A 14,793-nucleotide genomic window follows, 5' to 3' on the forward strand; every position below is an offset into this window, starting at 1 on the left:
TGTTCAGGTAACAGGTACCATATTTTCTTTTTAATGTATATGAAAACTGAAAACCCTCAAATACTTTTCTTGTGGCGTGGGCCCTTTTACATCCTTCAGAGACATGTGGTCCACAGGACATGTGGTCAATTTGTAAAATTTAACAAATATATTACATATGTATTAAATTAAGCTGAAAGATATCTACTTGTTAAAATAATATAATACGACATCAATTGAAGGGAAAGACAGATTTGAACCCTTTTAAGGATTCTTTTACAAGGGATGGGGGAAGGGGAGATACTGGTCAAAGAGTACAACCTTCTAGTTGTAAGATGAGTATGTTTGAGATATCTAACGTATAGCATAGTCTTAGAGTTAATAATACTGTACTATATACTTGGATTAAAAGAATTCCCATGAGTGGCTCAGTTGGCTAAGTATCTGCCTTCAGCTCAGGTCATGATGCCGGGGTCCTACGATTGAGTCCTGCATCAGGCTCCCTACTCAGCCTGCTTCTCCCTCTTCTGCTTAAAAAAAAAAAAAAAAAAAAAAAAAGTGATTTCTCTTTGGAACTTAGACCTAAGCAGGTTCATACTGTCTTATTATCTATAGAAGTCAACTTGACTTGTTCTGTGTCAAAATACATTATCTTTTAAAATACCCCAGGCAACCCATAAACGTGTATCTCTGATGTAGTACCTGACACTAGTTAGTTACTATGAGCCTGTGTGAAAGTCAAACAAAAACTGACTACAACCTTAAAATTCACTATGAAAAATCAAATTTTATTCCACTAGCACTTACAAAAGATAGCACCAAGCTGTCACATTCCCAGTGCCATGTGAGAAAGCTACCTGTTGTCCCTCTTGCCTCGTCCCAACCTGAAAATTCCCTAGGGAAAAAGTGATTGAGAGTTTGTACAGCAGGGAACAGAACATTAATTCAAAGTGTTTTCCAGGAACAGGGCTGATCACAGCCTGAAGTCTGAATTAGTTGTTTGTTTTTCCTCCCTCTCACATGATTTCACTTCTCAATTCTTATTTCACTGCTTCTTTCCTTTCTCTCCCACTTTCATGTTAGTATTCCTTACTATAACAAGAATGACAGTATTTGTCTGCAGTATGAGACCTAAAACTAATAGAGGGTCCACTCTAGCACCAACAACTGAAGGATGAATACCCATGACTGAATAAACCCAGAGACAGGGATCCCTGGGTGGCGCAGCGGTTTGGCACCTGCCTTTGGCCCAGGGCGCGATCCTGGAGATCCGGGATCGAATTCCACATCGGGCTCCTGGTGCATGGAGCCTGCTTCTCCCTCTGCCTGTGCCTCTCTCTCTCTGTGACTATCATAAATAAATAAAAATAAAAATTAAAATAAATAAAAATAAAAATAAACCCAGAGACAGCTTGCTACTTACTCAAGTTTCCTTTAATTTTAAGTTTATTCTCCAACAATTCCAAATTTTTAGTAGCTTCTAATAAAATATAAGACTATCCCTAGTACAAAATCTATACCATAACGATAAAGAGGAATATTAATTTCTGAATCTGCTCATTAATATTTCATTATTATTCAATAAATTTTATCAAAATCGGAACAATTCCACATAAACTAAACACACAAAAGTCTCATGAATACAGAGAATGAATACCACTGAAATGCTTAAAAAGTAGAGCACTCTAAATCTCTACTTTATATAAATACTTGTATGTCGTCTCCAGAATAATTTGAGCCCCTTTTACCTCTCTAGACATGAAAAAATTATTGTAACTGAGCAGGGTTTTAAAAAATAAAATAAAATTCATTTAAAAGCTACATTTTCTTTCTCATTTAAAACATGTCTTTAATTTGCAATCAACAAGCATGATTTTTTTTCAAACAAACCATGAATTGAGAACACAGGATTCTAGTAAAAATGTCCATGGTATAGTCTTAACATTTTGCTGCATAATAAAAAACGGCAGGAGGAAGACAGTATGTCAGTAATACAGCAGTGATGACTGCCACATGCCAGTAGTGGTTAGTTCCCTCCTGCTGCAGTACTTTGTGTTCTCAGTAGGAGATAGAGATTCCTTCCTTTTCACACCTTTATGCAAAGAGACAGTTTGAATCTCCTCCACTCTGCTCCTTAGTAGTTGCAGGACCAGAGACAAACGGTACTTAACTTGTTCAGATCAAAGTCAACTCATCTGTAAAATGGAGCCAATTATCTCTGGCTTACAGGACTGTTGAGAAGAATAAACTGCAATAAGAATATAATCTCAATGTTAATGACTGGTATATCTTTTTGAGTGCTTACCATTTGCCAGATACTGTTCTAAGCTCTTTATAAAGAATACCTTCAATCCTCAAAATAATTATATGTAATTGTTACTGTTATTATTCCCATTTTACAGATGAGTAAATGGAGACTCAATGTGTTTAAGAAACTTGTCACAAAGCTGTTAAATGTCAAAGTCAGGATTTGAATCTAGAAAAATTGACCCAAAAACCCAGGGAGACACATTAGCTCTTTAGTGCTATGACTAACACACAGTAAGTGCTCAAAAATGTTAGGTATTATTAAAATTATTAAAATCTAAATGCCACTGAGCTAAGAACTTAGAAATTTTTCTGGTGCAGCCACTCTGGAGAACAGTACGGAAGTTCCTCAAAAAATTAAAATTAGAACCACCCTACGACCCAGCAATTACACTATTAGGTAGTGTACCCAAAGAATATAAAAATACTAACTTAAAGGGGCACATCCATCCTGATGTTTAAACTATATATTTTTTAAAGATTTTTATTTATTCATAGACACACACACACACACACACAGAGAGAGAGAGAGAGAGAGAGAGAGAGCGAGAGAGAGAGAGAGAGAGGGGCAGAGACACAGGCAGAGGGAGAAGCAGGCTCCACGCAGGGAGCCCGACATGGGTCTCGATCCCAAGCCTGCAGGATCACACCCCAGGCTGCAGGCGGCGCTAAACTGCTACGCCACAGGGGCTGCCCCATCCCGATGTTTATAGCAGCATTATCTACTATAGCCAAATTATGGAAACAGCCCAAGTGTCCATCGACTGATGAATTGATAAAGAGGTGGTATACACACACACACACACACACACACACACACACACTGGATTATTACTTAGCCAACAAAAATAATGAAATCTTGCCATTTGCAAGGACATGGAAAGAGCTAGAGAGTACAGTGCTAAATGAAGTAAGTCAGAGAAAGACAAATAATGTTATGATTTCATTCATATGTAAAATTTAAGAAATAAAAAAGCAAAGGGAAAAAAAGAGTGTGAGGGGCAAACTGAGAAACAGACTCTTAACCACGGAGAACAACTGATGATTACCAGACAGGACATGAGTGGGGAGTGGGTGCAACAGGTGATGGGGATTAAGGAGGGCAGTTGTGCTAGCCCGGGGTATTGTATGGAAGTGTTGAATCACTATATTGTAGATGAATTATTTTTAAAAAATTTTTTTATTTATTTATGATAGTCACACAGAGAGAGAGAGAGGCAGAGACACAGGCAGAGGGAGAAGCAGGCTCCATGCACCGGGAGCCTGACGTGGAATTCGATCCCTGGTCTCCAGGATCGCGCCCTGGGCCAAAGGCAGGCGCCAAACCGCTACGCCACCCAGGGATCCCCTGAATCACTATATTGTGCACCTGAAACTAGTATTTCACCAGAGTTTAGAGAAAACCTTAAAAAAAAAAAAAAACTCAGAAATTTTTAATCCGTAATATATTCAAGAAAAAAGTAATTAAGCAAGACAAGGTAAGAGGAGAAAAACCATGAATGCTTAATCTTTTGATTTCCCAATTTTTTTTTTCCCGTCTAAGGAAACAATTCTCAACAATTATACCTAATTCTAAGAAGAATAAGTCAGAGTGATTTAGTTAACAATACTGGAATTAAAAAGAAAAATAGCAAAAAAAAAAAAAAATGAGAGCAAGTTAGGCTGACAACACACAAAATAATATATTATTGAAATGTATAAAAATAAGGATCATGAGAGGATCTGAATAATATATACATTAAGTAATACTAATTCAAGGTCTAGAACAATGATCCACTAATAGCAAAAACCACACACTAAAATCAGACCTTGGTTTCTAAAATACCCTTGTCCACTAAAGGAAATAGGACTCCTTGGAGAAATGGCTCAGTCCATGGCTGCAGCTGTGTAAGATGAGCTAGGAATATCTTACTAAGGCCTCAATGTGCTTAAAGTAAGTGCTTAAAGATTCATGGGAACATTTTTAAAAGCAGTTTAAAGGAGCTGGCACTGACCAAGTTGCTATCAAAATAACTAACGACTATAATGGATTATTACAAAGTGAATAAAATAAGAATCCATGAGTCAATATGAACCCAAAGAAGTCAACAAGGGAGAAGAAAAAGATCTCCTTTATACTAAAACTTTGATTCATAAATATAGAAGGAATGTTGGAATTAAAAAATCATTAATGAATGCTGAAAACAGAATGACCATTTAAGAACAGAACATTTACAGGCTATCAAAATAATCTCCCCACAAATTACTTATTAATTTCAAGGGGAAAAGTAGTAACTTTACAGTGGAGAAACTTGGCCGACACCATTTTAATCAAGTGATCAAAGTTAATATCATCAATATGGGAACAAATCGACATCATGTGCCTTGGACAGGGCGCACTAAGAACAGAACATTACTTTAGTGCCAATTCTGCCAAAAACACATGATCTGAATCTAATCACAAGGCTACATCAGATAAACCCAAACTGAGGTACATTCTAAAAAACTGGCCTATATTCTTCAAAAATGTCAGTCAAGAAAAAGAAAGAAAGGGTAAAGGATTATCTCAGATGGAAGAAACCTATATAGAAACAGCCACAAATATCAATGGATGATCCTTGAATTAGATCCTGGGCCATGAAAACAGCTATAAAAGACCTTACTGAGACAACTCTCGAGATCTGACTATGGACTGTATAGCAGATATTATTACATCAGTGTTTAACATACTGTACTGTGGTTATGTTATGTAAGACATTCTTATAATGAGGAAATACATACTAAAGTACAGAGGGGTAAAGGTACATAACTCCAACTTATTTTCAAATGATGTAGAAAAAATGTATAATTATAAAACAAGTGGGGCAAAAATAGTTTATATAAGTGTACATCGGAGTTTCTTTTACTCTTCTTACAACTTTTCTGTAAGACTGCAATCATATAAAATTTAAAAATTACAAAAAAATCCAAAAAGATAGATGGGTATATATGTATTTCAAGTAAAAAAAAAATTACTCCCCATCTGTAACCCTCTATTTTTACCCCTCCTCAAATCATGTATAATGATTTGAATATTTTTAAAATACATAAGAAATAAACTTGTGTTTAAACATATTATTTATAGAGCCAATCCTTCTATTCAGTAATAAATATGACAAAGGGAGAACCATAGTTATATGTAACTTGAAAGCTCAGCACTTACTGGTTGTCTTAAACTATTAGAATTAATGAAGGAACTGAACTGCTCAATGTTCAGCCATGTTCTACCCAGCAAAGCCAGAAGAAGATATTAAACAGGCTGCAACACATAATCACAAGCACAACTTCTTCACTTAGCAAGAAGTGCACTACTACTTCAAGAAGCAGGACAGTAACTACAAATTTTGGGCCTTTAGATATATGACAAGAAGGGCCAAAAAGAACCTCAAAGAAACATTATCAATTTCTCTTTCACTATTATAAAATCCATGTGGTTCATTCTGATTAAAGTAGCATGCAAAGCAGAAAATAAAACATTATTCCTAAAAGGGTGCTAAAGCAAGCATAAGCCAAAAGCTTCAGTTAGGACTCATTCTTTGGCATGTGTGACATGAGAGGAAATGCATTTCTGAAAGAAGCACTCTGTCATCATGAAAGATGCATTGTTACTTACAAAATGGTAAAAGATGTCCAAAGGAAGAAAAATAAAAATAAGCAAAACACCTCATTTCAAGTGACCCAAACTTCTATAACCCAACCCAACTTCTATAACTCAAGCAAGTTATTGAGCTAAATCTGCAGACACTTTTTTTTTTAAGGCTAATAGACTGTGGACATAAAAGAAAATTTGAGTAGGAAAAGATCAAGAACTGGTGTAAAGCTAAAGCAGACCTGCTTCCTCATCCTCCTCCTCCTCTTCCTCATCATCGGAAGTTGATGACAAGGGAGTTGGTGCGGAGCTAGCTTGATTATTAACATAGTCACCATACTGCATGCCTGTAAAGTGGAAAGCACAAACACAAGAGTCAAACCAACAGGAAAGATGAGAAATAAAACTTTGACATTGCATTAAAAGTGAGAAAGAACTCTATTCTAAAGAACATCCCAGCATGCATTTTAATGTTAGCAAATTTATTATCAAAACTGGAACCGTTAGAAAATTTCTGCAAAGCAGTTTAGTAAAAGCTTTTATATGAACTGGTCTAAGTGTGAAAAAAGTACCACGTATTACACTGATAATATTTAGGAAACTGCATTGATACTCTGAAAATTTTACTGAGCTCTATACATGTTTACCTTCTTTGACCTTGGGGCCCTTGTGGTATACTTCCTTTGGGACTGTACATTCTTGGTAAGCAGTGATCATTTCTACTAAAATTAATTTATACACCATTCAACACACATGCAAATACTTGATACCTTCCTTCTACTGATGCCAACTTCATGGTAACTCAGTTCTCATAACGGAAAAAGAATGACAGTTAAAGAAAAAGAACTGTATTCAGAATAGTTCTCTGCTCACAGATGCTCAAAAAAGGAAAAAAAGAGAGCTTATTAACTGTGGTCCCACAAGTGTGACAATTATTAACTGTGGTCCTACAAGTGTGACAATTATAAAACAGTGAATTTTCTGAGATGATCAATCATCTCACCTATTGCCTACATGTCAGTCTGAAGCAGGTGGATGGGACTGGTCCTCTGTGTAAGACACACTGAGAAGGAAGATTGTGTGGAAAAGGTATGGCTGGTAACTGTGTAACACTTCTCCAAAAAAAGAAAAGTGATTGGGTATTTTTATTTTTTAATAAATCTGGTAAAATTAGGCTAAAATTAATATCCATAAATTTTAAGAGGGAAAATAAAATAATCCCAATTAAAAATAAAAATAGAAAAAAGAATAAACATCCATATAAAGAAAATCTATAGTTCAACTTAAAAAAAAAGGATAACAGAAGAAACCCAAAAACATAGTGTAGATTTTTAAGGACATTTCACAATATTGGAAGCACAATGAAGCCCTGCCTCACCAAAATCACATGGTAGTCCTCTGATGCTTTCTTTTTTTTAATTTAAGGTGACCTTTTAAAATTAGCATATTTTGTTAAGAAACATCACTCATGTCTATCATAGGAAAAATACTATTAAAGAGAAAATTTTGACCTCAGAAGAGAGCAAAGGTTAAACTGTCAATGAGTGAAGCTTTGATCTTCCCAGTAGGACCAAGTAAGTCACAGAAACATATGCTGGCTTTGCTGGAACATCTTTTAAATATAGATAAAATAGGGTGTCTGGGTGGCTCAGTTGGTTGAGCATCTGACTTCAGCATAGATCATGATCTCGTGGTCCTCGGATCAAGCCTATGGTGGCTCCATGCTCAGTGGGGGAGTCTGCTTCTCCTTCTCCATCTGACCCTCCTCCTGCTCATGCTCTCTCTCTCATAAAATAAAATCTTTAAAAAATATATATAGATAAAATAGTAGTTACCACAAATGCGTCTGAGAAAGTAAAAATCAATGTGAACTAAAATAAATTCAGGCAATATAAGAAATCAACTTGATACCTTGAAAGACCAAATTCAGAGTGGCATGTCCTCTAACAAAAGCCTATTTAAAATGAAAATTTGACTAATACTAGACCTTATGTTAAATATACTAAAAAGTTTGCAATAAAACACAAGTTAACAGTAAAAAGATTTTAGAGCAAATTCTTCAATTTAAGAACCTCTTTAAAAATGAAGTACTTTCTCAAAATGCAATTAGCACTGCATTTTAAAAAGTACGCATGTATATAGAATAAGAAGAAAGAAGAAACTCTATTTACTGTACTAAGAGAGGCCACGAAGCAGGAAAAAAATCAGAAGAAAATCCATTCTTTTCATGACTGAATCAATAATTGTTCTGTTGACTCTGTAACTAAACAAAGGAGCCAAAGTACAGCACAAACCCATATGTATGATAAGACACTTTCCTCCCTTTCTCCAAATTTACTGAATTAAAAACAGATTCACTTATTTTTGGAAAAATATCCAATGCTTAATTAGGAACAAATGAGATGGCTATACAATCATTTAAAAAAATCTAAAGAGCAACTAACTACTTAATGCACTGGAAAAATCTATGAATAAGAGAATAAAATTATTCATCACTTTATATGATATCACGTATGTCAATGTACTATGTTAACAGAATGTCACACAACATACTCAAATTTTTACTTTTCCTGAAAAAAGATGCAATCCTTTTGGAGAAGTACTAGAAATGAAAGATTTAAGCCCTTCCCCAACTGTCACTCTTACTATGCTCAGAATTTAGCTTTCTTTTGCTTGTCCAAGTAAACTTTGGGAATATTAATGGCACAAGATTATGACATTTTTGTTTGTGACTCCAAAGTAACAACCAATCCTTATTTAAATGCCCTGCTCTACGCTGGGTACAATATATACAAACTGCAACAAATGGGCAGTTACAGCCAAGTCATCTACTCTACAATATATGAATGGTTATGCAAACTTCCTGAGTGCTTCTACTTATTCTTTAACAGCCAGACCTATGTATGAAATACTCAGATTGCATATATGAGGTGGTAGAAAATGACATCTTCTTGAGCTTAGCTTGAAAGCCACTGTAGAAATGTACATGGAGACCTCCTACTCCAACCACTACCACTACCACCAAATGGGGCGGAAATGCTGTATCCTAACTTATTCTGTTTTAACCAGAGCTTTCAAGGTGTGAATCGAATAAACCAAGAAGTTTAAGACACACTGCACTGATAGAACCTAACATGATGAAGAGCTTTGTTATCAACTGCACCCCAGTATTTTAAAAAGGACATTTAGTTTAACCTACCTATCATATTAAAGTACCTTTAGGCAAAACTCTCCAGGAGACCATATTCTTTGAGCTGCTTAATAAAAGGCATCTTCACTGTTCCCTGGATACAGCTACATGGGGAATAAATAAAGTCTTAAGAGAATAAATCCTTGGGGCGCCTGGGTGACTCAGTTAATCATCTGCCTTTGGCTCAGGTCATGATCCCAGGGTCCTAGGATCGAGTCTTGCATTGGGGTGCCTGCATTGGGAAGTCTGCTTCTCCCTCTAATCCCCCTGCTTTGTTCTCTCTCTTTGTGGCAAATAAAATCTTTAAAAAAAGAGAGAACTTTAGCTTTTAAAAATTGATAGCTTTTTTAAATTGAACAGTTCAAACTTCTGAGTGTTATCTTTTCTAAGCTGGTTTTCAAACTAGGAACACGTACTGTAAGACTTTTCAAGTCTTTGCAAAATGATGGTTTTAAGGGAATCAATTTCCATAGTACTCGCTTTCTAAAACCTACCCATCTTAAAAAGCACCTATGTTAACAATAGCCATTCTCTCACTGAACAAAGGAAACACATATTCTTAATTTATCCTAATTCTTACTGTAATACCCAGTCCTGAGATATAAAAATCCTTATGGCACTAAAGGGAAAGCTTCCTCCATCCTTAAATGATTAATCAAGGCACCCTGTATCTACATGTATATGTATATATATATATGTATATATGTATATGTGTGTGTGTGTATATATATATACAGGTATACCTGTATATACATGGTATACCTTGCCATACATGTTTCAGTTAAAGATGAAACATGTTAGAAATGGGGTTGGTACTTCCTGGAATGTTCTTAATTCAGAAATACCGAAAAGTATACTGGTGGAAGTAATGATGAATTTATTTATTTTAAATATTTTATTTATTTATTTATTCATGAAAGGCACAGGTAGAGGGAGAGGCAGAGACACAGGCAGAGAGAGAAGCAGGCTCCACGCAGGGAGCCGGACGTGGGACTTGATCCCAGGTCTCCAGGATCACACCCTGGGCTGAAGGCAGCACTAAACCGCCAAGCCACCCACGCTGCCCAGTAATGAATTAATTTAATAATTCTACATACACGCAGCTCAAAACTACTACTGTCAAATAACTGACTGCTTTCGAAAGAGTCCCATGAGAACAAAGCAAAAACAGTACAAAATACTGAACAGATTAGCAGCAAGACACTGAATAAAGATGGGGACTCCGGGTTCAATTTTAGGTTCTAGCACTTACCAGCTATGTTTCCCCGGGGTAAGTTACTAACCTCTGTGGTTTTCATTTACATCATCTGTTAAAAGGGGTAATAACTACCTCAAATGGTGGTTGTAAGGATTAAATGAATTATTTCATAAATTATTATTTCACAAATTATTTCAAAGCTTAAAAGGCTGCCTGAAATATACTATTATATTAGCTATTATTATTGAATTTCAAAAACATAAAAAACATATTTTTGTGTATATTTAATTAAAAACAATTATTTTCAGCTATTCTTAATATTTGTCAATATAGGGGATAGAGCTAGTCATTTAAAAAAAGAACCTTCCACCAATCTAAGTGGTATTCTTAGCAATGTAAATTCTTTTAAAACAAGTAGAATGTTTTCTAGGATGACCAATTTTTTTCAAGATACACTGAAGAAAACTATAGATAAAAATTCTACGTACTTTCTTTCAGAGTCAATATGAGATGTTCAATAAAGTATTTTATAATCTACTTTATCATAAAATATTTATAATGATTATAATCACTTCTCACCTCCTTATATTTTATACAATATTTAATTCTATTTCCTTTTAACAACAACAACAACAACAACAACAATATTTACTAAGAGAGGAACCCATTATCACTAAGTGGTATATGTTTTTCTTTTTTCAGTTAATTACATGGCAATATTTTAATCATGATGTCTGACGAAATTAACAGTTATTTCTGATTTTTATACTTGATTCCTTTTAAAATGTTTTTAAAAAGTCAAATACCAGAATTTGATACACACAATGCATATATTTACCACTAGAATACAATGCTTCAAGATAATCCTCACTGCATAAATAGCATAATATTAGGTACATGTCACACTGCTTTATTTCAAATTTGGTAATGAAAAACAGCATATCGACTCATTGCCTAGTTTTTATAACCTACTATAAAAAAGGATAAATTAATCATATTAGATTTCTGACATTTAAATTCGACTGCTTTTAGTAATTTGGCTTAGAAGACATACACTATAATTTATTTCTCATTGGAGCTTATGATACTCCTTTGAAACTAGGAACATATTTCCTTAGATTAAAAAAATGAAATTAGATTTTCTGACAAAGAATAACATTTGCCTCACTGGTTTGAAAATGAAGACTGCTTTTGCCAATTAGGTTATATCAGATACCATACATAAAATAAATGACCTACATCATAGTATGAAGTTTTTGATAAAAATACATTTAAAGGATATGATAAGATATTTATTATATTGGCAATAGTACAATGAAATTCATAATATTTTGAATAATTGCTGATTCAGTAAAACAAGTATTGGGTTTGCAGGCAGAAGATCTATACTGATCTTGGCACCCCATCTAGGGAGTTGGTGTTTTTGGGAAGATACCTAACCTCTTTAAACTTCAATTTCTTCTTCTATAAAAGGAAGATGAAATATGACATGCTTGCTTCACCTGATGATCAAGAGAGATAATAAAAGTTAAAGGTATTTTAAAATTGTAAACTGCTACATGAAAGTAATAGTGCTACTATCTATCTATAACCTGGAAAATAAAATCTAACAAACAACAATTAAAATTTCTGACATGTAACTCAGAAGGTTAAACACATTTAAAAACTCCAAAGAGGGACACCTGGGTGGTTCAGTGGCTGGGCAGGGTGTGATCCAGGGATCTGGGATCTGGAATCCGGTCCCACATGAGGTTCCTTGCAGGGAGCCTGCTTCTCCCTCTGCCTGTGTGTCTGCCTCTCTCTGTGTCTCTCATGAATAAATAAATAAAATCTTAAAAGAAAAAAAGCCTTCCAATATCATTCCTATCTACTTGAACAAAGTTTCTTACTAATTAAATGTGAGAAAATAAAAACTATGAATGAAATTTATCTAAAGTTTATCTTATTCTAGTAATGAGTCACATACAACTCTGGTATACAAAGCTATTGTGGGGATAGGGGAGAGTCATTCATCTCAATGAAAGATATTTCCAGTCAAAACGTACTTTCCATTTAAAAAATATACGAATTCATAATTTTTATATGTTGTTTTGGCCAACTATATGCTAATAATAATTGTATTGATGGTTTAATCCAGAAGAAAAAATGCTAATGCTCAGACACTCATGGTCATAGGCAATAAAGCAAAATGTAAAATTTTATTTTTTATAATATTACTATGGCAGAGAAGTATGATAGATTGATAAAAGAATTTCTAGCTTAAGAATATATTGTTATATTCGGGGGAAAGAGTATGACACTAAGGAGAAAAAGGAAAAATGTAAACTTCCCAAATGTTAAAGAAGGGACTCATCTGGGCCTTTTTAAAAAAAGATGATGGTAGGTTTATTCTAGTGTATACAAAGAATAATGTAAGATTTTTATTTTAAAAGTCAATATATGCATTATGTCGAAAAATTACATACCTTCAACTATTTAAACTTCTGGTGAAAAATTTTAGATGTCAATCTAAAAAATGTTCAAGTAGTTGCAGAGTGTACTCAAAAACTTTTTTAGGTAGATATGTAAGCAAAAGTTTGCAGCCTCCCATCTTAAAACCAGTATGAGAATGCTGGGTCCTTCTGAGAATAACTAATAATAATAATAATAATAACTAAAGGGTGTCTTTGATGCTGGGAGAAAAATATTAATCTCTTTTAAGCATTAATATTTTAGTAGTCATATCAGAACCACAGCATAGCTTATGCAGCCCCCACACCACCCAACTACAATAGGCACCATTCACATAAACCACAACTTACACAACATACGTGGTAGCCCTACCTCACATAATTAGGTCGTATAACCCAAATCTATCCAAAGATAAAGAGGCCACTAAAATAAGCCAATCTCCTACTTAACGGAACAATAAAAGCTATAATTCAAATGTTCTAGTATTCTCTTTTCTGTTACTCATTCAAGGAGCTTCTCTTAAGTACATCAAAAATTTGTTAGCAGCCATCAAAACAATTCGGCCTCATTTTATAGAAAGATAAAAAGGTTACGTTAAAAATATTTCACTCTGCTACTTGGGTAGAGTAATTTATAATCTTGGGGAAATTACCTAATCTTTGTGAATCTCGCTTTTCTCATGTGTAAAACAGGGATAATATTATAAGGTTGTAATGGGGGTTAAGTGAGATAATATCTGGCACATTATAAATGCTCAATAAATGGTAGCTCCTCTTTTCAAATCTATCTTATTAGTAAGAACAAAAAGGAAACGTATTACAATTATTTTGTGGGAATGTGGTTTACAAAATGATTTACTTATAGTAAAATGGTAGAATGGTACTCAAAGTAAAATGGTAAAAAAGAATGTAATAGGAAAAAAGATATTAGCAGGGGCAATGTGAAGGGTCAAAATGAGCATAATATTTAAGAAATGGAAGGTAGTCATCAATGTAGAGGAAAAATACCATTCATTCAGTTAAGGGCTCAACCTACCCTTAAGTTTTTTCTACTCATGATAAGCAAAACATTCCTACCAGTCCTTCATTTTAAACACAAATGCTTATAAAAAACTAGATTTTATTCCTAATATACCCACTGGCTTGTTGGGAATCAATGGACACTCCATGGTGCTGCAGTTGATTTTCCTATAAAGCCAAATAAGAAAATTTATAATGTATAATCTGATCAAATGATAGAAAGTCCTCTTGACCACATAGTCAACAGATAATAAGTAGTGAAAACAACTTAAAGTGCTTTTTCTGAATTTCAGAATGTAAGAGAGAAAGAGAATTCTTCATATTCAAGGTGAGAAGCTGTCACTATATAGTAAGTAGTACAGTTCCTTAGATAGTATTAATGGTTGTTCTGGAAATACAAACTATAGATTCCTAGTAACAGTTCAGTTATCTCTCATGAAATGAAAAATACAGTATTTTAAATGGAAAGATCAATAGATTTGGAATTTTAGTCAGAAAGAAAACAAAATACTGCCAAAATAAAAGGCAAAGTAGGGAAAAAGGGTCAAAACAACATATTTCAGTTACCTGTCACTTATTTAACACATGGAGAATATTAAACAAGCAAATGAATAAACTGTATTGTTTGTTCAACTGTATGGCTTACAGTTTCATTTTCACCCCTCTTATTCTCCAAATTGAGTCAAAAGTTACTTTCATTAATAATAATAAGTAGAGAAATCATCAAATAGGATATAGAGATTCATTAAATAAAAAAATCTTGGATACTTTATCCTAAAAGAAAATTATAATACCTTTTAAAATACAGGAAAACAAATGTTCCACAACAAAGGGATGGGTTGGTAAATTATAATACACTGACACAATGAAGTATTAGCTGTGAAAATGACTATAATGATTTTGTGGATATATGAAGAGTTGTGTATAATTTAATAAATGTAAACAATATACAAAATGATATGTAAGCTATGATTGCAATTATGCAAAAAAAAATCATAAACAGACTGGAAGTTAATATATAAAAAGGAAATAGTGTTTGAAT

The 14,793-nt window shown here is 34.0% G+C and overlaps 1 protein-coding gene across 2 annotated transcripts in view; it reads right to left on the reverse strand.

Annotated features, from left to right (window-relative positions):
- Window positions 1-14,793, reverse strand: part of SEC24B (SEC24 homolog B, COPII coat complex component) — a 95,544-nt gene that overhangs the window by 47,692 nt on the left and 33,059 nt on the right. The window contains exon 4 of one of the 2 annotated variants that reach the window (XM_055342463.1): window positions 6,136-6,240. The exons of the other annotated variant lie outside the window; for it this stretch is intronic. Within the exon in view, the coding sequence (XP_055198438.1) occupies window positions 6,136-6,240 (105 nt within the window). The remainder of the gene's footprint in view (window positions 1-6,135; window positions 6,241-14,793) is intronic. 2 annotated transcript variants of the gene reach the window in all.

The sequence above is a fragment of the Nyctereutes procyonoides genome, unplaced genomic scaffold, assembly GCF_905146905.1.
Source record: "Nyctereutes procyonoides isolate TBG_1078 unplaced genomic scaffold, NYPRO_anot_genome, whole genome shotgun sequence".
NCBI classification, from domain to species: Eukaryota; Metazoa; Chordata; class Mammalia; order Carnivora; family Canidae; genus Nyctereutes; species Nyctereutes procyonoides.